This window comes from Calonectris borealis, chromosome 1 (genome assembly GCF_964195595.1).
Source record: "Calonectris borealis chromosome 1, bCalBor7.hap1.2, whole genome shotgun sequence".
Classification (NCBI taxonomy): domain Eukaryota; kingdom Metazoa; phylum Chordata; class Aves; order Procellariiformes; family Procellariidae; genus Calonectris; species Calonectris borealis.
The window spans coordinates 84145002-84168656 of record NC_134312.1 but is presented as its reverse complement, the minus strand read 5'-3'; the positions used below and the strand labels follow the sequence as shown (position 1 = coordinate 84168656).

Sequence of the window (23655 nt, the reverse complement as noted above, 5' to 3'; positions counted from 1 at the left end):
CAGTATATTCCTAGTTCCTACTAAACTTACAGGAAATATTATTATACTCAGGCCCTTCTCTTTTTGAGCCCTTCCTGATTCAGAAAGTTCTGTCTACCGATTCCCATAGATGTGGCCTTGCTCTCTGCATTATTGAATTTCCGTTCCTTAAGACTTTCAGGAGAATGAACTGTAGCTGTATTTGCTTACAAATTAGAAACACTCTATGTTATAGATTCAGTCAAGAAATCTGTCTCCAATTTACCTTCAGCACTGCCAACTGGCAAACGATCTTCACAACGCATTTTGAGATGCAGCACAACAAATTATGTATCGACTAAATAAACAGCAAGAGCGTCTTCCTGTAAATCCAGAAGTTTGTGGGAGTCAGCTACCTAGATCAAACAAACGTTGAAATTCTCACATCTATGCCATTTTTTAATACTTCAAAGAGCCAGAAGTTTTCTCACTCTGTATAAGGGTCAGTTAAGAAATGGAGAAGAGACAGCATTTCTCAGCTGACAAGTAGTCATACTACAACAGGATGATTATATAGGTTTTCTGTAAGAGCTTTATCTTACTTACTTTATTTTAGACCTTACGTATGGTTTCTCTTACATGATTATAATTTTTGATTGTCTGGAGCAATAGTCAAATATTAAATTGTAATAGGCAATAAATAAATAAAAAGGATATTATTATTCAGATGCTTATTTTTCTTAATGCCTACATGAAGACGTTTTCAGGTTTCAGATGTGCTGGGTGCTGGCTTGCCTCCTTTAAGTCAATGAAGAGCCTCTGAAAGTTGAAATCCTTTAACTTGGTGCCTAAGAGAGGATATAGAGTGGAACTTTCAAAAGCTCCAGAATTACTTTGGTGCACAAAGGTGATGGATCATTTTAGGTATTTACAAATAAACATGTTTTACCAATGACACTTCCCTAAACAAGCACACTTGTGGGGAAAAAAAACAACAAAACAAAACAAACCAAAGCAAAACCAAAAACCACTTCAGGCTGATTTTTAGTAGAGTTTGGTTTCTGTAAACCGTGGCTGTTTTTTTGATATTTTGTATTAAATGTATTTTTTTAATGTTCCATCTACGTAGCTCATCCAGTATTTTAACAATCTAAATTTCTTTTGTTAATTTAGACTAGTCATTTTGATTTTAGCATTGATATAAAGAATAATCTTTGGTTATTTTTCTCAGTGAAGTGAAAAATGAAAGCCTAAGTCTCAGTTATGCAGGTCCAGAAGTGAAAAGGAGGATTAGTTTATACTTCTGCTCATTTTTAGAATGCTTTACACTCCTAACACAGGGTAGAATAGTGTACGTAAGCCTCACGCTAATCACTCAGGTGGTAATGTGCGTCCATAACCTATTTCTGTTCCATTCATAATTTTTGCTAAATTGCAAAAATCGTACTGGAAACTCCAGACATCCTGCTTTTGTCATGCACATTTAAGGTTTCACAACTGTGGAAGTGTTAAAAAACATCATGAAGAGGGGCTTAAAACTTCTTGGATAATCTGTTCTCCTGCTCCTGTGTTCATTAAGGAGTGTGTCTGTCTGCCTTTCTACTCCAGGTGGAATCACTGACATTTTGGCATCAACTGAACATTTTGCTCTTGCTCTAGAAGATCCTGTCTCATGGTCTCCGTTATGCCGGCTGTTACAAAATTTGCCCTAGACAATTCCTTGGATAATAGCAATAGTCCAGCAAAGCACTGCCCTACCAGGATAAAAAAGAATTGCTGTACTCCAGAGAAACACAGTGACCGATAGACTCACGGGAGGCACACCGCAGTAAAGCAGGTGGCCAATGTCTCATGCGATGAAACATGTACTCCCTCCTTGGCTAACCAGGTCTCCCTGTCATTTCTTTTCCTCTGTAGGATTGTTTGTTCACCTCAGAGAAAGATAATTTCTACAGCTGTGTCCATCTCTGCGAGGGAGATATATGACATTTTCTTGAAGACTCACTTTACTGTGCAGTCTCAAAATCTGAGTGTTAGTGTATGCTTTTCCTCATGCCATAGATCTGGAGAAGAAATGAAGAATAAAGAAAACTATTCCAGAAATGGAAATAGAACATTAATGCCAGAAAACTGAGTGGAAGAAAATATCTTCTGAGATGTAGCCTTTGTCAAGAGGTCCTTCTAGTTTGGAGCTCTCAGAGCAAATGATCACTTTGGGAAGTTGGCATGGAAGGTAAGAGCCAACCCCCTGACATGTCCTGGCTGAGGTGCCAACCTCGAGCACAAGTGCTTACTTCTTTCAGATGAGAGCGCAATTTGCCAGGCTTGAGATGCAAGTCCACCTTCTGGTTTGCTTTCAGCACATTCTGGTGTGATCTAAAGTGTGATCACAAATCTGCTGCTGAAAACAGCTGCCCAAACTAAAGGACAGCCTCAAAGATGTAAAACATTTTATTCAATTCTGTGTTTCAAGCCTGAACCTGATGTAATCATAAATTAAATGTTGTCTTTCCAAAAGAAGAAGAGTTCTAATGAAAAGAGAAGAGTTCTACAAAAGTGGTTGCTTTTTCTTCAATAATGTCAAAAAGAAATATATGACAGTCAGGGAGGGTAGAAGTGAGGTAAAGAGGAAGAAAGATATATAGCAACGAGAGAAAGAGGAACATTTTCTTGGCAGTACTATGATTGAGGAAGCTCAGATGTATCTGGATGTCTTTGCTGCTTCATTTGTGTCTGCCAATATAAGGAAACCCTGCAAAGGGGTAGATTTTCTTCCTAGCTTACTAGCTGCAAATGCTAGATCTTTTTCTACCTTTTTGTTCTGACGCTTTTCTTTTTACCAGCTATGACAGAAGAAATAACATATGCCAATCTGAAATTTGAAAACAGCCATGAGCTGGATAATATCACAGAGCCTGAGGACACTAAGGAAAAAGGTGTAGTATCTCTGAAGCTTTTATTATTTATTCTTGCTAAAGTAGATGGGACGGGAAATACTTTCAATTATATGCCCAAGGGGCCTTTGTTAACTTTGTTACTATCAGAAAAGTTATATTAGTTATAAATGTGTCCTGTTTTTTGTTGCTGTCATTTCTGCTTGAATTTTTTAGAGTTTGGAAGTATACCTGAAATAATGATCTTACTATTTCATAGAAAAGCATATTACTGAGAGTTATACTAAGCTCCACAAATAGTCCTAATTGTCTGAACCTCAAAAGAGTTAACTTGAACTAATTTTTAAAGTGGATCAGTTCCATTTAATTTCTCCATGTATTTGCATTCAAGCTTAGAACTGAATTAGCCTTAACTGACTCACTTTATTTCACTTCTGACGTTCTAGCCTGAATTAAGGCACTGGTCTTTGAAATGCCTGTATCTGTTAAAGGGCTGAATGAATTTTAAATACTATATTTTAAATACAAAATTTAAATTAATTTTGCTTAATTTGTGTTAAATTGCTTAAGAGTACCTGTGAAGATGAGCTCTAGATTTGAGTGGTGCAACTCATGGGAACAAAGAACATGAAAGTCCTAGCTGTTTGTGGGGTCAGGCTCTGGAGCAGAGGTTTACAAACAAGAGGACAACTTGCTTGTGATTCAGAAGGAATTGTCTGGGGAATTCTGTATCAGAGCAGTGGTTTCGAATGCTTTTATGTTTTTTGAACATATGTTATGCTTTTTGAACATTGTTATGTTAAGTTAACAGTACAGAGGAACCTTGAGAAACTTGAGGACCGGGTGAGCAGAAACCCCATGAAGTTGTGCACTGGGGCTGGACTAATCCCAGGCAGTGGCACGGACTGGGAGCAGGCTGGCTGCGGAGGCCTCTGCTGTAAAGGACCTGGGGTCTATGGTGAACGGGAGGTTGAATATAAGCCAGAAGTGATCTGTGCCCCAGTTCAAGACAACATCCATTCCCGATCTTCTTTCCCCTGTTATAATTCATCAACTCGAGTTTCTGTAGAGTGAGGTCTTGTACAACATTCTGCCCAGAATCGCTTCACCACAGAAGCTGACCACAGGTTATTTGTAGGGGAGGCACACGGCATAGTTTCCATTCCTGTTCCTTCAGCGTGACACACTAAATTTCGGTTCCTACTCCTTCAGCAATTCAGTCCCCAATTTTAAATACCCCCTTCACTTTTCTAGACTAGCAATTTCCTTTCCATATTCCCATTCTACTGCCTTTATTGGATTACGTCAAGCTGGTTGCAGCTCTCCACAAAGTCCGTATAGTGGCAACTTTAATATCTGCCTTAAATTTAGTGCTTCTCTGACAAACTGAATGCTTTTTCTCCCTCCTTCAGTGCATCTTAACCCATGAAATCTTCCAGCTCCTATAAACAAGGTCTCTTTTGGATGACCCACATGCTTAAAATTTCTTTTGCTCAGGAAAAGGTTGTTCCTTCTTCTCCTGATTGAGTGCTTGTTTCTGTATCTAGGCTTTTTTTTATCTTCTGTATCTGTACCTAACCCTCTGTGAAAAATTCTCTGTGAATTCATAGCTAGAAATCTCAACTACCATAAAGTACCAGAGGAGTTTACTATAGCACTCAAATTAACCAGATTACCACAGATATATGCCTCACATCACAAATTACCACAACCATACAGTGCATATTTGTTTTCAGCTTTCAGCAATCAACTTTCTAGATATCGTGCTTTCTCAATATCTCTCTTGCCACACTCTATGGCCTTCAAAAGGACCAAGGCTGTCCACATTCTCCACTGAGCTGTTGTGATCTCTCACTCTCTTACTTTGTTTGGGCATCTTTTGCTGTGTGCAGAGACTCTGCAGCAGGAATATACAGGGGTAAAGTAAAAGCAATTATTTATTGACCAATGCACCACAAAGATGGCTGCGATTTAATGAGGCTAATGTGTTCGCCATTCTCTTAGAATCGCACCTCCATTTCATTACTGAATTCCTCCCAGGGCCTCCCACCTCGTCCCGCTCTTGCTGGCCAGTAGTCCTGATTTTGTTCATGCTGTGCCTGGCATTGCTGATGGCGCTGGTGACCCTGGCAGTTTTATGTAAGTATTAATGTATTTCTGTTTGCTGAAGCTCAAGCTACTGAATAACATCAGACTGACATCTCCTTCAGGTACAATTTCTGGTTCAGCTGAGAACAGGCAACCAGGCAAACCAGATATTTTCCCTTGCTGCAGCATCTTTGTCCTCTTCTCGATGTGATGAGGCTAGAAATGAGCAACGTGGAGGGGAGCTGGAAAGGGGTGGAGTAGGAGATTCACTGCTTGCTCTGACTGCCTTTGTCTGGTCTTCTAAAAACTGTATCCACAATCCTGCTGTACTGACTAAGGATGGAGTGAATGCCCCTTTGATAATGCTGGATCTGAAGGGAAGGGAAAAGCTTTGTGTCACAGCAAACAGATTGTTCCATCAGGTACCTCCCATCCACAACAATCCCACTATGATCTAGAGCTGAAGTTCACATTTTTAGGGAAAAAACACAGTCTGCAAACCAGTATAAGAGAAAGACACGCACTGGAAATATATGATAAAATATGACACTTTAATTTTGTTGTTCACTCATGGCCAAATAATAAGAAATCCACAATGCAGATGTTCTCCATCTCAGCAGCCCTTACATACAACTGTTCAAGGAGGAATAACATTTGTCCCAAATGGTTTATTTATCCCTAATGATCTGCTAAGACATTCCTTATCTGTGTCCCACCCTTTCTGAAGGACAGCACTGGAAAATGTCTTACTGTGAATTTCAGTTTTCCAGATTCCCAAGGACTACAGGACACAACTTAGAGACCTCAACATGACAAAGAATGAGCTGCGTGCAAATTTCTCAAATATGCTGCAAGCAATAGGAAATCAGCTGTGCTTGGAAGGGGAAAAAAACCTTAAAAATAATGGTAAATCAACAAGTTTTGACAAGGGCTTATCTTTGAACGTGGCAGGGAAGGAGATGTGTCTTCTGTGTCTACTCAGGTCTGTCTCCTCAGCTGAGCCTGTGTCTTCTCAGATGTGACTACCTAGAAAGCAGACAATGAGCATGTCTGCCTCATGCAGTGTCTGGAGAGGTGCCCAGCCTGGCCCTTTGTGCACTGGGTGGGGCCTAGCAGTGGTACCAGGGTTTCAGGATTTAGTTTCCATAAGAAAAGGGTTCTGTGGGATGCCTTCTGGTCATGCCAGTTCCCGACAGCACTAGTTCAGGGATCTCTAGAACATGCTCATCTGCATCTAATAGACAATTTTACAGTGGTGCTTGAGAATTAAACAACTTACTGCATTCTATGTGAACAGCAGTCCACACACAGGACAGCGTGTAGTACCCACCCAGGTAAAACAGGAATCTCCTAAAGTCAGAAGTGATGTGCGGTGAAGCATAGCTAAACCAAGCTGGGAGTTCATTCCCTGTCTCCTGACTATGTCCAGTGCAGGGCTGTTTCTGAAATCAGTTTGCCACAGCTCAGTTATTTAAGTGGCATCTGACCGTGAGCCAGCCAGAGAATTAGTTCTCTTCAGAAATTATACTCTGAGGAGTAGGGGCATCGGGCAAAGGGATCCCATTGTGACTGTTGGGAAAGGGGATTTCATTTGTCCGGATATTATTCCACTGACAAGCTAACTGTCTAGATCTCCCTTTTAGCCAATGTTGTGGTTTAACCCCAGGCCAGCAACTAAACCCCACACAGCCGCTCACTCACCATCACTCCCACCCCCACCCCCCTCCCCCCCGCCTCTGGTGGGATGGGGGAGAGAATCGGGAGGGCACAAGTAGGAAAACTCGCAGGTTGAGATAAAAACAGTTTAATAATTGAAATAAAATGAAGTAGAACAGTAATAATAACGACAACAACAATAGCAGAATATACAAAGCAGGCAATGCCCAATGCAACTGCTCACCTGCTGACTGCGTGTCACAAGGGGGGCAAGCCCCTCCCCCCCATTTTTTATACTGAGCATGATGTCACATGGTATAGAATATCCCATTGGCCAGCTGGGTCAACCACCCCAGCTATGCTTCCCCCACCCCCACAGCTTCCCCTGCATGTGGCAGGGCATGGGAGGCCAAAAATTAAAAAAAAAGTCCCACTCAGCAACAACCAAAGCATCATTGGGCCATCAATGTTCCTTTCATACCAAACCCAAAACACAGCACACCCCCGAAGCTACTGGGAAGAAAGTTAACTCTGTCCCAGCTGGAACCAGGACAGTCAACGAAGAGAAATTGGTAGTGCAAGGATACAGTCTGTTTCCTCCCAAGAAAGACACCTGAAAAGACAGAAGAAGCATGCGTGAGACACACCTACTTCTGTCCATTGACTAAAATAGGAATCTATATGGGTTGACTCATGTCACCTTTGTAGCCTCCTAAAATTAGGCAAAATAAATCCCATTTGCAACACCTGAATCCCCTCCCAGTGCTAAAGGAATGGGAGAGATAGGGGGATGATTCAGTTTTCATCTCTTTCATTACCTGAACCTCCTGGGACCACAGTGGGATTTTGACTGAATAAGGATGTCTCAAACATCCCCAGTCCCTACCGATCTTGTCATCACAGGCCAACAGCGATGTTCTGTGAGGGACAGCCTGGGAACAGAAATGGGGTGTTGGTTTTCCTTTTCCAGGCCAGAATTGTGTACTCTGTCCTGCAAACTGGAAGTGGGAAGGTGGCGATACATGTTACTACCACCCCGAGGAAGAGAAGTCGTGGGAACAGAGTCACCGGTTTTGTTCCTCACAAAACTCTACTCTTCTTCTGATAAAAGAGTCAGCAAAGCTGGTATGGACTGGTTTCTCGCCCTGTTTAGCATGGAGGAAGTTCATGCACCCTTTCAGCTGCTCAATTCACACATAATTTTCTTAAATGGCTCTGTGAGCAGGAGTTTTTCTACAGTGATCAGGTTGTCCTGGGCAGTGCTAAGGCATAGGACTGGTCATCACCACACAACGTGCTGCCCTTTGTGTGGCTGGCAGTTGGAGACAGCCCATCTTGCCATGGCTTGCCATTACTGGGATCACTGGTGAAAGGAGGATCATGGCTGTTTTGTGGTGGGCAATGGTTTCACTCATTTAACAAATATTAAGGATCCATACAAAGATTTGGTAAGACGTTAGTGTGAAAACCTCTTTTAACCTGGTCTCCCCATAGGCAAACCATAGTCCGCCCCATTTTGTGGAAGTTCTTTCCACAATAGTTGATCTCATCTTTTAAATCAAAATTAAAACACTTGGCAGCGAGTTGCTGAAATCTGGCCTAATCTTTTAGTAACTGAAAACAAACTGAGGTGGGAAGAGAAAATGCCAGGTGTAGAGTGAAATAATGCTTTTGCCTCTGGATGCCAGCAGATGTATTGGAAGACCGAAGGCAGAAAAGGTGTCCCAAGAGCTAGCAGTCAGGGCTGGGCCCGTCTGCTCTCCAGCACTTGACAAATGCCAGTTCCCCTCTCACTGAGCTGCAGGCCGTAAGGTGTCTCTCAGACGGAAAGGGGAGCAGCTTTATTCTCGCCCTCCCAAACTGGTGACAGCAAAGATTGTGAGGTGCAGTCTGTTCTAGCTGTCTTAATCACAGCATTGAGAGGTATGAGGAAAAAGAGAAAATGGAGACGTGCGCTGGAAGTGACAATGATAAGTGAAGGAAAGAGGAGAACAACAGAAAAAATTGAATTGAAATCTTCAGAGATTGAAATCTTTCTCAAGCAGCAGTGAGAAAGGCAGCGTTATTTAAGTTTACATTCTCACCTGTTCTGCTCAGAGCATTTTTTAAGAACAGAATATCACTAAATGCTTAACTTTAAGACCTCCTCTACTTGTCATGGTCCAGCTTTTGGGAATAAGTAAACGATGCTAGAACCAAGTGTGAAGGTTCAACAAATCAAACCCAACAGCTGCCTGCAGAGGCTTCCTTTTCGCTGTTGAAAATGCTAAAGACAGGGTAAAGGGGGAGGAATGATTCATGACTAAAGGGGGGAGAACGATCCAGTGTCTCACCCAGAGGGTTTAAATCAGGTTGATAAGGGTGACGTTGCTCTTCAGAGCTATAAATGTATCTTCTCTCTGATTAAAAACAGCTCTATTATAATTTCTCCTTTGATACTAGGCTATTCCTCCAAGAGCAGAACTTGTCCTGACAGGTTAACAATTCGTGGTATTTATGTTCTTTAAGCAATTCCCATCTACACTTTCAACTTCTGAGCCCAGATATTTATTTTTAATATCTTCTTGAATATCTGTTTTGAATTGTGCTTACTCTGCATAGGAACTGGTAAAAAAATTTCCTAGAAAAATATACTGGCTTGGATTAACATTTAGACCTGAAAAGAGAGACTGGTATTGGGCAGACAACACAGCTTTTACAGAAGAACAAAATTCTTGGTAAGTGGGCAGCTTTCCCAAAGTACATAAAGTTAATCCTCACCCATATGCAACTCCCAGTTCCTCTGACACAAAGGGAACGTTGAACAGCCAACTTTTATGCAGCTTTCTCTGTATTCTGGGTCTTCCTTTTCCATTTCAGATTTTTCTTGTTCTCACTCAGGACTGCTTGGAGGGTGATCTCGGCACTATTACTGGGCAAAAAAAGTACCCTGAAAGTTTCTTTCCACAATTTAGTTTCAGATTGATCATAAATGTCATATGTTTCTCTTTGTGTTTGACATCTTGTTTTAGTGAGGAAACATGGAAAAAACTCCAATGGAAAGGTGTTTCATTTAATGCTTTTGATTTTATACTTTTTTATTTTTATATAAGACACTATTCACTCTCTAGAATAATTTTATTTTGGTTTAACATGTTATTTCAGAAATATGATATATTTTTCTTCTTGCTTTCAAACCTGCTTTGCCAATTTTCCTTTTCGTTATTGGGCAGTCTCCTCTTAACATTTCTGTTGAAACACCCACTGACACCCTCCAGGCAGTACCCAGGAGTTAGCATTTCTTACTGTCAGGTACAAGAAATAGTTTAGGATCCACCCTTAGAGTCTGTTGGGCATGCTTGTTGGCATGTTCAGGACAGGGTCAGCCTCCTAGGAGTTGGTGCACGATGTCACTAAATGCTTTATTTCTTTGTTGGGAGTATATATTCTTCGTGAAAGCCACATAAGTAATTCTTGCAAAGACAGCTCCTTTTGGAAGGGGCAAGGATGCACCATTTGAATGAGGTGAGATGTAACAATAAAGATTTTTCTTTCCTAGGGTAAAGCATATAAACTCCCTCCAACACTAGATGTAACAATAAAGATTTTTCTTTCCTAGGGTAAGGCTAGGAAACTCCCTCCAACGCTGTGGATATTTTTATTACAATACCATATATAGCATATCATGTGAAAACGAGTATCACTATATCTGTGAAAAGCCCGCCATCCAATTAGAGCGAGGTAACAACCATTGGCATGAGGACTGGTTTGTCAGACCAAAATGATTATGAGAAGCTAGAAGACGTTCTGCAAGGTCGGAATTTATTGTTTTGTTTTTCAGAGCTATCACATGAGAATTTAAATACGTGGGATTGGACCTATTACATTTCCCTGTTTTCATTCTCTTTTAGACATATGTGAAAATATCTTCATACTAAGGAAATGGGTATGGTGATGGGCTCCAGGAGTGACCCGAGTCTGTCATTCCAGATCCAAAACTGTCAAATGATTACTCTGTTTTAACCAGCACAAGTGATGGACAAAATGGCCAAAAGTGATGGAAAAAAAGCACAGTGACCAGGCAAGCATGTAAAGATACCTCTCCTCTCCCAGCATCCACTGATACAGCCCTAACACCACTTGTCAATTCATAACTGTACAGCTGTAACATAACACAAGTGATGAGGATTAAACACTTCCATTCAGCAGACGCTTCTGATATTTTGTTGATCTGACTGCTTTAATACACTAGTAGGCTGGAGTATACAACACACAAACAGAATTATCCTCAGAAGGTGGGCCAAGGTGTTCCCAAACTGTATTAATAATCATATTTGCTCTGGAGCACAAGGATTCATAATCCTTATAAGGACTTGTGCATGTGTCACAGGATAAGAAAACCTCAGCTATGAATGTCTAGCTCTCTTCCATAGTCTATAATTCTTCCTGGCAGTGTTAGTTCTCTTTTTTCTTTTTTTCTTTCTTTTTTTTTTTCCTTAGTAATAATTCTGCTCTTCTTTTCTACTTTTCTAATTTTTTACTTTTTTTGTCTATTGCAAGAGTTACGCTAGGGTTCAGTCAGAGGCATGAACAGAACCTCCTTTTATGTTATTTAGGACATTTCCTTGAATGCCATACTACTGACTTAATGTGCTGAGCAAGGGTCTACAAACCCAACCATAGTGAAAATACACCAAGCAGTGTTAATGAACAAAATGTCTCCCTCTGCATCTCCGTAGAAAATGACAGTCAGGTTGAACTAAGAAATCTCAGTCCCCTAACAGTGTTTTGATTTGAGCAAAAAGACCACAAATTCCTAGCTTGGTCCCCTCTGGAGACTTGTGTATTCCTTGTGGATTGCATCCCAGATTATTTATTGTGGATCATTTACCAGTGGTGTAGCAGCTGGGCTGCTAAAGCATTAGTCATTCCCTTCGAGGGGCTGTTCTAGTGTCTCACTGATCTCAGCACCACATAGCAGTTTCTGATCACCAACATGAACATTTCGGGTGTTATTTTCAAATACCAATTTCACACTCCAGAAACCTTAGTGGATTTCTCTTCCTCTCTGCTGTTTACACTCATCACTCGCATCTCTAACGTAATCTCTCCTAGCTGCTCCTCTCAATTTTTCTCCTAGCTGTTCCTGTCTTTGGGGGTGAAAATGCAGAGTGCTTCTCTCCTGCAGTGCGGACACAGCCTTGGTGACTTCCCAGAGTGTCTCTCAGTGTTCACACCAGCTACACTGAAATAAGAAATCTCATATGGAAGGTATCCTGAATGTATTCATGGCACATCCTTTCTTGATAATGAAGGGCTTTGCTGTAATTTGCCAGAAAAATTAAAAAAGAAAAAAAAAAAACAATTCTGATCTTGTTTTCCCTTACATTAGAGTGACCGTGAGGAAACAGGAAAGATATTTCCAGGATGTTTTTTCATCAATGAGGCATGCCTAAGAGCAAAGGGGCAAATCCTAGGTGTTTCTGCAGTTTGTTGAAGACAAATGTGAGCTGAGATTGACAGCTCCTCACGCTGACAGGCAACCACAAGGCTACACCATATCTTGCTGTGGCCTTGCTCTTTTGGGTCAATTTACTGTCAGCCCAAAAGCAGTCTCTGGTGCAGCAACTGTATTTGTAACTGCAAGGGCAGGTGGGGTTAGGGTACTGTTTCACAGTGTGCCATGCTACTGAAACAGAAGGAGCTAGCTTCTTCTACTCAAAAAACAATGACTGAAACACCAAAGAAAAAGAGAAAGAAAAAATCACCCCAGAGAAGAAAGAGAGGAGGCAGGCAATGTCCTACCATTCGCTGCAGGCATTCGGAGCGCTGCAGCAAACCACCTTGTCCAGCAAGGTTGAAACTGGCACAGGACATACCCTGGTGGTGTGACCAGGTAGGGCTTAAGGATGCACTGTCTGACTCTATCCCCTCTTCCATTGAAAGGAGCTTTTCCTTACAGGGGAAGAGACATAGAAATGTGCCGTTTGTGTATTGGCTGAGATGGCATTTTTGAATCACAGTTCCATACAACAGTGTGTTTCCCATGTCTAAAATCCACTCCTCCCCGCGCCCCCCCCCCAGTCATTAATTCTAGCTAATGCAACTTGCAAGGTCACATTCCGGTTAATAAAGACAGCTCTTTTGTTCAGCCTGCTGATAACATTTATACACGGGCTGCATTCAAATGCAGACCCAAACTTCCTGCCTTAGTTTTCTTTTCATCTCAGACTGAAAAAAACAAGAAATTTTGCCTGCCCTGGATCCTTACAAGAACAGAGACCGTGATGGTGAAGCTCCATCTTAACGCTTTTGTTACTTCTGTTCTTGCAGCAGGATGTATTTTAAAAGGTGACTCAAAAAAAAGGTGATATAATTAAGACTACTTATTGAATTCAGAGCTAGAAAAATAATACAAGAAAATTATTTTACCTACTGTTTTCTCTCCAGAAGTAAAATCAGGTTGGAGAAAAATTTCCCCAAAGGAGATTCATTACATGCTTGAGAAGTTGTTGCTAAGACTGAAGAGGTTACTGTCATGAAAACCTGCAACCAAATTCAGTGGCATAGACACACTTGACTCCCAGCTCTCTGCAGAAAAGCTCTTTTCACACTAAGGTGCCAACATACAGTTTTCAGGCCCAATAAACAAGGATTTTTGTACCATATTTAGCATGAGTTTTTTGTGAGGATATTATGGATACACCATGAATACACAGTGAATGCTACTCCTTGTGTGCCTGTCTGTGTAACAGAACTGACTGTAAGCACCCTTTACTCCCAACTTCTCCCTCATGCCTTCTCTTTGCAAATGGGTAAAATATAATGCAAGAAATTCATGCAGCCAGAGATATTTCTGTTCTGAAAAAATCTATCAGCTGCACAGCAAGGCAGGAAGAATAGCCCAGTCATTACAGTGTATTTCCAGTCTGTTGATATTATTTTGCAAATGGGAGACTCTGAACATTACACACAAGAGCAGGAACAGCTACCACAGAACTTCCTCTCTTGCAATTTCCTTCTGACTCACCCTGTCACCACGACGTGACCCATCACGTGTGGACAAGTGCTCTGTTAAGGAGAATTGGTCACTGAAGATGTTTAAGAACTACAGCTCAGCACTGGAACAAGGCACTGCAAAGAGCTAGAGATGGAGAGAGGATGGATAAGCCACTTCTGCACAGTGACTTCTGCATACAGGGCAATAGCAGAGAGGTCCGCAGTGTAGTCTGGTCTTTCTCTGACTGAGCTGAGCGGTCACGTGAATCCTGCCAAGCTCCTGGCCTCACCATCCTTTCAGCTCAGCTTTTCCCCTTCTAGCATTTATTTCAGTGAATCTTTGTAAAATAATTTCATTTCCATTTATTTCGTAACAGTGTATGGAAATGCAGCCTATTGCTTTCAGTGCAGCTGATGTGTTGTATTTGTGCCCTATACATGAACAGATATCTTTCATACCTTAACACAAAATAGCAACTATTTCTAGAGCATCTTATTTTAAGGAGGCAGAAAATCCTGACGTTTGCTGTATTTACAGGGTCAGATCAGGTGGACAGTTAAATGAAAGAGCCTTAGGTTCCAGCCAGGAACCAAGACTCCCGATCTTCACATTCAGGAAGAAAACACCCATCCTTGACAGCACCACTTTAACTCCTTAACATGCTTTCAATATACTACACTTTTACTATGACACAGTAATCAGAACAGAGCCAGCTTCCTCCGTGGTTTCACTGGAAATGCTGAAACGTGAACCATTCCCATCGCCTCAGCATTGGTCTCGGTGCAGTGTGCCCCTACTCCCAAAGTACTGCTCTGGCAGGAAAGAAGTGTGACAAGCTGGAGATGGAGGATGAGGAAGGCTACACCGCTTTAAATTTACGACCCTCAGCTTCAGTTATTACTCCTGGATATTCGAGCAGCAACAAACGTTCTGCATTTAAGCCTCCAGCCAGTTGCGTTATAGTAGACAGTAAGTACGGATGGAAATTAGCTTTTCTATCTAAAAGGGCATAACTTAAATTTGTATGTTCATGTTGATTGCTTTAGAATCTTTCTAAACTTCATAGTGTATTCTTAGATAAATGTTCATAGAAACAGCAGAAAGAATAATCCTAATGGAGTCTTGTGTGCTATTGTTTATGATCACAGATGATATTTTTTCTGAAGCCTATCTTTACTCCAATTATTTTTTCCATTTACTTCAACACAGAAGACAAATTCCACTTTTCTAGGATTTTTTTTCATTTTGGTAGGACTCGTTTATTACAGCAGGGCACTACAAGAGAGGAAGGCACTATACTTTTATCAGATAATGCAGGCCTTGGAAATGGAAGCAATTTCCTCAGCTATGGGGAGTAGGAAGGTGCCCTGTTTATCAGTCTTAATAGTGAACGTATGCTCCGATAGGAGAATATATTTTTATTTATTTATAGTCAAAGTTTTTCTATAAACAAGCTCAGTGTTATCTAAGGTAGTGGACTGTGCCCGAGGAATGCCTGAAACCATAAAATGATGACTTGAGTACTGTTGCTCCTGCTCATAAATTCACCATGTGGCTTATGTGTGAAATAAATATCATTGCTGCTGTTTGCAGGTTGGGTAGAATAGACAAAGACTAAATTAACATCACTCTGGTGCTGTCTGGAAAAGATCTAGTGCTATCCATTGAGAATGACCGCTTGACAAGGAGGATGGAGGAGAAGCTGTTGAGAAGCTGCAGTCAGAGAACCAAGGATAAAATATTAGGGAGTGTGATCTAAGGGCAGAGCTTCCCAGAAAGAAACAGGGTGAAAAGCTCAGAAAACTCTTAAAATGGCCTTTTGATATGCACAGAGAACATGTAAAGTAGATCGACTCATGACAAAATTAGTTTGGGAGGGACCTTTATAGTTCATCTTTTCCAATCTTTTGCTCAAAAGGGCTAGCTCTAAAGTCTGATCAAGTTGCTCAGGGCCTTGTCCACTTGAGTTTTGGAAGCCTCCAGGGATGGAGATCTCACAACCTCTCTGAGGACTCGTTCCAGTGCTGAAGGGGAAGAATTCTTTTTCCTCACATCTAATCAGGAGTTTCCGCGATGCAACTTGTGACTGTTGTATTGCGTCCTTTCGCTATGCCTCTCTGAGAAGAGGCTCCATCTATAAAGCCCTTTTAGGTAGTGGAGGACTGAAACTACATCCTCCCTTAGCCTCCTCTTCTCCAGGCTAAACAAGCCTACATCCTCCAGGCTAAACAAGCCTAGGTCCTTCAGCCTCTTTATAGGTCCCTGACCAACTCAGTGGTCCTCCGCTGGACTCTCTGTAGTTAGCTGACATCTCTCTTGAACTTGGAAGCTCAGCATTGGACACAGTACCCCGATGTGGCTTCACGACTGTCAAATAGAGTGGAATAATCACTTCTCTCGACCTGCTGGCTACAGTCTTGCCAATGCAGCCCAGTGCTCGTCAGCTTTTGCTGCCACAATGGCACACTTGAGGATTCATGTTCAACTTGTCCACTGGGACCCTGGAGCATAGCTGCTTCCTAGCCAGTCTGTCCCCTACTTGTACTGGTGCATGGAGTTGTACTATTACAGGTGCCGGGCTTCACATTTGCCTTTGTTGAGCTGTTATACTTACAGCTCATTCCTAGGATTTTCAGGTCCCTTTAAAAGGAAGCCCTACCCTCCGGCATATCAGTCACCACCCCAATGTGGCATCATCTGCAGTCTCTTCAAATTACCTTAACTGGTGAGGGTTAGGGTCGTCTCCCTTAACTTTGGCTATGTAAGTTTTAGTTGCCAAGTCTATCTGGACTTTCGGGCATCTCTGGAGGGTGATTCTTCTCATCTAACAAAAGATTAGAGGTGCTTGATCTGATGCACTGGACTCAAGTAAAATACTTATGTGTGTAATGCTTTTCAATTAACCTGAACACTCTAAATAGATATGAAAGAGTATTACAGAAAATTGCAGAGCACTGCTTCCCAAAAGGGAAAAATGCACATAAATAAAAGAAAAGGTTTTAATGAGGGGATAGTCAGCTATAAAATTCTGAGAACTATATTCCTGATTAGACATTGAACCACAATGGAAATTGGAGAAAGAGCCTGAAGAAAGATGCACAGTTTAATGTTCAAACATTGTAATCATTTAGAAAACCCAATCACAGGTTCCAGAATTAATTATCCAAAACTAGTTGGTAATTTTTCCTTTTCACGGTGGAGAAGTCTTAGAGATTGTTTTATTATTTCCAGGACTGTGGGAACTGCAAAATCTAATCTGTTTACCTGTTTCATGAGAATTTTTACTCTAAAACACTACAGCCTCAGTTAATGAACATTCTCAGTGGATAAATAGATATTTCTCAAAATGACTGCAGGAAATTCAGAACGGTGATAACAAAAACTGCAGTAAGAAAAAAAGAGGCTCTGCAGACGGGATAAAGGTGAACTGGTGATGTCAGAGAGGAGGTAGTACCACTGCGTGGTGAGGAGAGCTGCTGTTTTTGTTGCTGAATGGGTCTTTTGTTTGTCCCAGGAGCCCCTGCCTCATCTTCCGTATGGCGGCCAGTGGCCTTTGCTTTCCTCGCTTTGTGCCTGCTGCTGCTGACGGGGCTGATAGCCCTGCTGGCCCTGTGTAAGTACTGTGGTGTCCCAAGCTGCTGCTGTGGGAGTAAATTCCAGCTGTACGACTGCTTCTTCACCCCCTGCAGAACTGTCCCTGGTGTCCCTGTTCCCCCAATGGAAATAATACGGCAAGAAGGGCAACAGTGCAGCTCTCCCACAGAAGTCCCCCTACAACTGAGTGTCAGCAAAAGTCACTCGGAATCACTGGTATCTACACTTACAGTTACCTTAACCCTAAGGGTTACACTAATCCTAATGCAAGACCTAAATGTAATTAAAACTAACCCTAAACCTAATGCCTAACCTTAATGCTAACCCTAACCCTAAACCCCTAACCTTAACCCTGAACTTAATGACTCTAACACTATAGCTAATCCCTAACCCAATCCCTATAGCTATTCCTATCCCTAAGCATAAGCCTAACCCCTAAACCTAACCCCATCCCAAATCCTGAACCATAACCCTAACCCTAACACCTAGTGCCTTAACTCTAACCGTAATGATAATGACCCTAATCCTAACCCTAACCCCAACATTAACCCTAACCTATACCCCTAAGCCTAAGCCTAACCCTAACGCTTACCCTAAAACCTAACCCTAACGCTAGCTCTAACCCTAACCGCTGACTAATCCTAACCCTAACTCTAAAGCCTGACCTTAACCCTGGCCCATTTCTGAAACGCTTGGTTTTCCCAGCGAGCAGCTCATCTGGTGAGCCACGCTGCCGGGACAACGGTGCCCCCCTGTGACTGCTACCGGAATATTGCACAGTTACAGTTCCCTCTTTTGCTTGGATTGCAAGCTTTTTGCAGGGAGGGCAATCCTGGCAACAAAGCATTGTGACTGGTGCATTTGCCCGACGATTACAGCAGATTTTCACAGAAACATTTTAATTAACAATCAAAGATGATGCCACATTACATTTGGAAGCAGAGACAGAGAGTCCCCAGCTTCTTTTTAGCAGGAGGGAAGCAGTTGCAAGTGCCCACGATGAACACTCAGGGTGGTCCATGGCATCACAGAAATGTTAGCTCAGAGGCAATTCTTCAGGTGTCTAGTCTGACACCCACCCTTTCCTCCCCACCATTCAAAGCTGGACTATCACCAACCCCAGAGAAACTCATCTGTAGCTTTGTCCAGATGACTTCTGAAAATCTTCAAAGGCCCCCACCTTCCCAGGTGATCTTCTCCAGTGCTGCACAACCCTTCTGGTGAAGAAGATGCGGATGATGTACACACAATGGTGGACATACAAATGAAGTAGACAAAAAATAAAAGAATGCCAAAAGCTACAAATTAAAGCTACAATTAAAGCTACAAATTTTTAAAAACGGTCTTTGATAAGCACTTTCATGCCCTTCAGTTTTTCAGGTTTCCAAGGATCCTGAGGAAGGAAAGAAGCTGCAGGAAATGAGGGAAGCATTGTGTTTTGAAGGGAAGGAGAAAAATGGTAAATGTGGTTGTTACGTAAATAAACACAAATCACCCCCTTTTCAGAGCCCGTTGACTGAGAGACTATAAAATCACAGGGAAAAGATCTGATCGGTTAGTGTCTGTTTTTTACTGTGGTAGTCTTTGAGATGTGGATATGTGCACACTAACATGCAAAACAACTTGTCTCTCGCCCCTCGAGCTCAGCTGATTCATGGCTACCCTTAACCTTTTCTCAGTCAAGCCAGTAGCTGAAGCCCCTGTATTCCTCACAAGTCTGCCTAATACTCTCTCTGCTTTCTAGAAACGAAATGTGCTGTCTGTCCAGCAAGCTGGCAAAACAGCGGCGCTGACAACTGCTTCTACATTTCAAAGCAGAAGAAAACATGGAAGCAAAGCCAGGAGTTCTGTTCCTCAAGAAACTCTACGCTTCTTGTGCTAAAAGACAAAGCGAAGATGGTACAGTCTTAACCTCATGCATTCCTTTATGTCACATATTTTAACTTCCAGCAATCTTGCAGGCAGAAAATAGTTTGGTCATTTACAGTGCATGTATTTAATTTTCTCTGTGTCGAGTAGCCTTCCTGCAAGTCACAAGATTGCCATAATTTGCAACACTTTCTAAATGGTGTGCTGTGAGAAATAGTGAAATTATGTATTATGAGAAATAGCATAAGCCATTGTATAAAATACCTTAATTAGCTAATACTTAGGTTTTCACAGAGAAAACAAATTGCGTATTATCAGCATGGAGGAGAAACCCAGCACACAGAATGCATGTTTTCATTATCTCTTTCCACAAATTTTATTACTGAGGGCTCCCAGCATCAAACCCACATCTACATGAAATCTAGAGAGTGGCTGATTCACCAGTCATTTGCACGCTGCAGTGCAAAGTGACCTATAAAAGGTCGTTTTCTGACCTTGTGTTATACCCTCACAGAGTGGTGTTAATGATGGCACAAAGGCTAGACAGCAGAGGATTATATTATGATTACTGAAAAAGGTTTAGGGAATTAATAATATTAAGTAGTCTTACTAATTTGGGGGTGTTTTGCTGACTAATGAAAAATCTGTAATTTGCTGTCAAGACCATATTTTCCCTTTTTGTTCACACATATCTGGGAACCTGTTTTTCAACAGCTGTTAAGCTTACACAAAGCCCAAATATCCTTATTTTCTTTTTTGCCATATAAAACTTATAAAAGGAAACAAGCTTCCCTGGAAATTTGTCTCCTTTTTCCAGATGGAGTTAGTTTCAGATGGGGGTTCTCAACTCTTTCATATTAAGGCATAAAGGTTGGCCTTTTGGATTTTTCTTTTAAAGTGAAAATCAGATGGGTAGAGACAAAATAGAAAGTGGAAAAACGGTTTATTATTGAGTTTAGCGGCATCCTGAGATCAGAATCGTGGTTCACACTGTTGGGAGACACCTGAGCACCACACGTTCAATGCTGAATTCAAGAGATGATTTTGGTATCCTATATAAATCCCTGGATAGTTTGATTCCAGATATCTGGGTGCTTGCTTGTTCTTCCACGTTTGGTATATGCAGCTGCAGCCAGACTGAGGCCAGACCAGTTTAAGCCAGCTGTGGATTTTAGATTTTGGATGAGTCCCTAAATGTGCTACTAAGCAGCAGTAGAGTATCTGGAGGGTCTGAACAGGCTAAGATGCTGAGGAACCTCTTAGGTAGCACTTAGACACCTCGGGAATGAACCAGGCGCCTAAGCATAGGTTTCTAGGGCAATCTGAGATGCCTGGGGGTATTCTCTTTGACCTCCAAATAATGCCTCAGCAAGATACAGTTCTCCCATAGGTTCTGGGTCTTGTCTGTCAGCCATACGTGAAGACCTCAGACAGGTTGGAGAATCTCAAAAGGTGCTAGAGGCCTGTATTTAGGCAACAGGCTCTGCCCTCTAGGCTGGGACTCATCTCACCTAACTTCAGGCATCTACAGTGTAAGTGGTCTGCAACTTCAGAGCTAGTTCCTCAGGCTCCATTACAGTCAGTCAGAGATCTGGCCAATACAGTCACTATTCGGTAGCACTCCCACTGGGTGAGATGAATGACTTCTCAGGCTCCATTGGATCTATTGGTCAGATCTCTGCTGACTCTAATGGGGGCTTAAATGGCGCTCCTGTATCTATATCTAAACTGCAGATATCTAAAGGCAGCGTAGATACTTAAAGCCAGACCGGATAAAGCTGCTTTGTTTGTTTGTTTGTTTGTTTCTTTAAAAAAGCAGTGTTTTTACAGATCCAGGGTACATTTGTCTTGTGGCAATTCAATAAACAACAGTATTTGAGAGTCAGTCTGCACTGCCTCATGGAAAACAAGCACGGACAACAGGTTACTCTCCTATTGAGTAAGAGTTGCCTCCTTTGGTTGCAGAACCTTCACAGTTGGAAGACACAGGAACGTAGGTCTTATTTTTGAAATATTGTTGTGATAATTTTCTCATACCTACAGGTTTCTCTGCCACAGGATTCACAGTTTTACTGGGTTGGATTATCATACATATCTGAAAGGAGTGGCTGGTACTGGGAGGATGGAACAGCTTTTTCAAAAGAAGCGACAAATTGGTAAGCCTTCATAACTTAGGACCAGTGTGGTTCTATCCGAAGGGCCCCAGTAAATTATGAGAGACTTGTGCTTCCTCTTACTTCCCCATGTTTGTCACATGTGCAATGACGAAGGAGCATGGAGAGCATAGCATCTGCTATGGAGCTCCGAATTCGTGTCCTGTGTAAAGAACAATGCGTGGCAAAGTATAGCTCGATCACATGCACCAGACCCAAAAGGACCACCTAGCACAAATAACGAGGAAATAACTCTACATTCCAGTGGCAAATCAGTATGATTACAAATGGTCCAAATACAGATCACATGATGTCACTGGGACATCATTAAGCCATATCTTTTCATTTCCTAGGGTTATGTTATATGACAACATCTTCTGTGCCTCCTTATATGGACGGATTATTTATGCCAGCCACCCCTGTTTGACAAAGCAATTCTGGATCTGTGAGAAAGTGGCTGTTCATTTCACCTGAAGAAGCATTGCAAGAAGGGATGTGGGATCTGCCACTGTGAGATACCAACTTTAGGAAGTAGAAGTTTTAAATATATTTTAATTTTTGTTTGTTTATCATGCAGTTCTCTCAGAATGGTGATTCAAATGGACAGGTCGTTAGAGATTAAATCTTCCTCTTAGTCTGCATTTTCCCTCCCAGGCTCACAAATGAGAGAGAGAAAAAAAACCTACAAAGCTAAAAACTACAAGCAACTTCAAAGAATTAGCTACAGTCAAGCAATGATTCTTGCGTGACTCTCTGGGTTGACAACGACACATTCTCGCAGATCTCTATATTTCTTGAGCTTCAGTCAGCATTCTACACTAACACCTGCCAGTCATAAACCAGTCCAATTACATCCCTGATGGTTTTACTCTCTGAATTATTTACTGTACACACTAACTACCATCCACCCGTAATCCTTTTTAGAGCAGTTTGCCTAGGCATGCCTTCTTTCTTAAATCTGTTCTTCCAATTGTTTCCCTGTTTGAGGTACAGGGATACAGAAAGAACACAAGTTCTATTTATCCATAAAATTCTTTTCATATATGCATTAGTGTTTATAGAAACAAAAGGACATTTGTGAGAAGACTATAGGGAATCCCTGGAAGCAATCTCTGTGAAAAGTAGAGTCAAATGCCATGGCTGGATTAAAACATTACCTGAATAACTTCAGTGCTATCATAACATTAATTGGTATGCAAATAGCAGTGAGGACAATAATTATGTGCTCCATACAGAGCTACACAAAATCAGTACTCAAACTGATGCAGAACCCATTGCCACAGATCTTACTTGAGCTCTCATATTATATCCACACTGTTTGGGATCTCAGGAGCCCAAGGTACACACTATGCATCATGTGTTATTAAAGCAATTGTCATACTTCTTGAAAGAAAATGATGCCTCCAGTTTTCTGGGTGGAGTTTCATTGCATGAGTTCCTTGAAGTTTTGTATGTCAGCATCTGTTTTGTATTACATATACATATATTCTTTGTATATATATACTTTGTATCTATGTGTATATGCCTTAGTATTTGGAGACTTTCCTTCAAATAAATGAAAAAATAATAATATGTCTTTAATATTCAATATTTCCTTGGAAAATATTCTCAAAGACTGAAGCAGTTCCTTGGTAAAAAAATGAACCCCTCTTCCTAATGTGCCGAAAGATGTTTGTGAACTGAATAAATTCACTATACTCAGTAGAGCCAAGTCGTAATTCATAGGCATAACTACCAGTCGAACTATCTAGAATTCCTTACTATTGCAGTAGGAAGTGCAATGTACAATGCAAGTAAGGTACAATGTTTCATCTGTTTCAACCCATTCAACCTGAAAAAAATAATTCATAGCAGGCATCTAAGCTGCCACATTTTATCCTTTTTCTTCCCATAAACTAACACTTGATTTTTTTTCTAGCAATCTGCTATATGCCTTTGTTTGATGGCTGTGTTGTGAAAACAAATGTTAGTCTCTGGGTTTCCTGCTGACTGCTTGGTGTGACTTTTTAGGGAGCATTCACTATTACTGCAGGAAGGTCAGATCAGTGGTGGTAACTTGCAGGGTACAATTCTTTCGTTTCTGTGGCTGGATGATCTTTATAAACTATTTCCGTATCTTCATATAGTAAACTCCATTTGGTCTCAGCCCAAATCTTGGCCCCAGCAGCTTGGAAAGGGCTTTTCCCCTGTTAACAGAGGCGTATTTTGGAGGGAAGAATTTATAGTATCTAGTATTTGAAATTCAAGCAAATCCATTATTTCATCCAGTCTGCCTTCTATCTCAGAGGCTGTCAAAGTTCTCCTGATTACACATGTATGGAGCCCAAGACACAAGCTGCTCAGGGAGGTCCACTATCTTTGGGGATAGGGGAGGTCCACCATCCTTCCATGGCACTGGGAAGTTCAGAGAAGCAGTTCATTTGAAGCACATTTTGTATGGAAAATAAAACCTAGTATTGTATAC

The 23655-nt window shown here is 41.5% G+C and overlaps 1 protein-coding gene across 4 annotated transcripts; it reads left to right on the top strand.

The window, feature by feature from the left end:
• Window positions 1-2683: 2683 nt before the first annotated feature.
• Window positions 2684-22849, top strand: LOC142088174 (C-type lectin domain family 12 member B-like). Of its 4 annotated transcripts, none has more exons than XM_075163238.1 (6): window positions 2684-2894; window positions 17090-17188; window positions 18542-18628; window positions 18914-19068; window positions 21082-21194; window positions 21545-22849. In XM_075163238.1, exons 1-6 carry the CDS (start codon window positions 2804-2806, stop codon window positions 21663-21665), a joined length of 666 nt encoding a protein of 221 aa, XP_075019339.1. In that variant the 5' UTR covers window positions 2684-2803; the 3' UTR covers window positions 21666-22849. The 4 variants fall into 4 exon arrangements, with proteins under 4 accessions (XP_075019339.1, XP_075019355.1, XP_075019330.1 ...); XM_075163229.1 differs by lacking the exon at window positions 2684-2894 and adding an exon at window positions 14108-14544 and having other exon boundaries at window positions 21545-22846; XM_075163254.1 differs by lacking the exon at window positions 17090-17188 and having other exon boundaries at window positions 2687-2894; window positions 21545-22847.
• The last annotated feature ends 806 nt before the right edge of the window (window positions 22850-23655 follow it).

Bases quoted from the DNA above. Each gene is read 5' to 3' on its own strand.
- LOC142088174 (XM_075163229.1), top strand. From the start codon at position 14,418: ATGGAGGATGAGGAAGGCTACACCGCTTTAAATTTACGACCCTCAGCT. The intron at 17,189-18,541 runs GTAAGTACTGTG...CATGCCCTTCAG, and splicing joins GATAGCCCTGCTGGCCCTGT to TTTTTCAGGTTTCCAAGGAT. The intron at 19,069-21,081 runs GTACAGTCTTAA...TCATACCTACAG, and splicing joins TAAAAGACAAAGCGAAGATG to GTTTCTCTGCCACAGGATTC.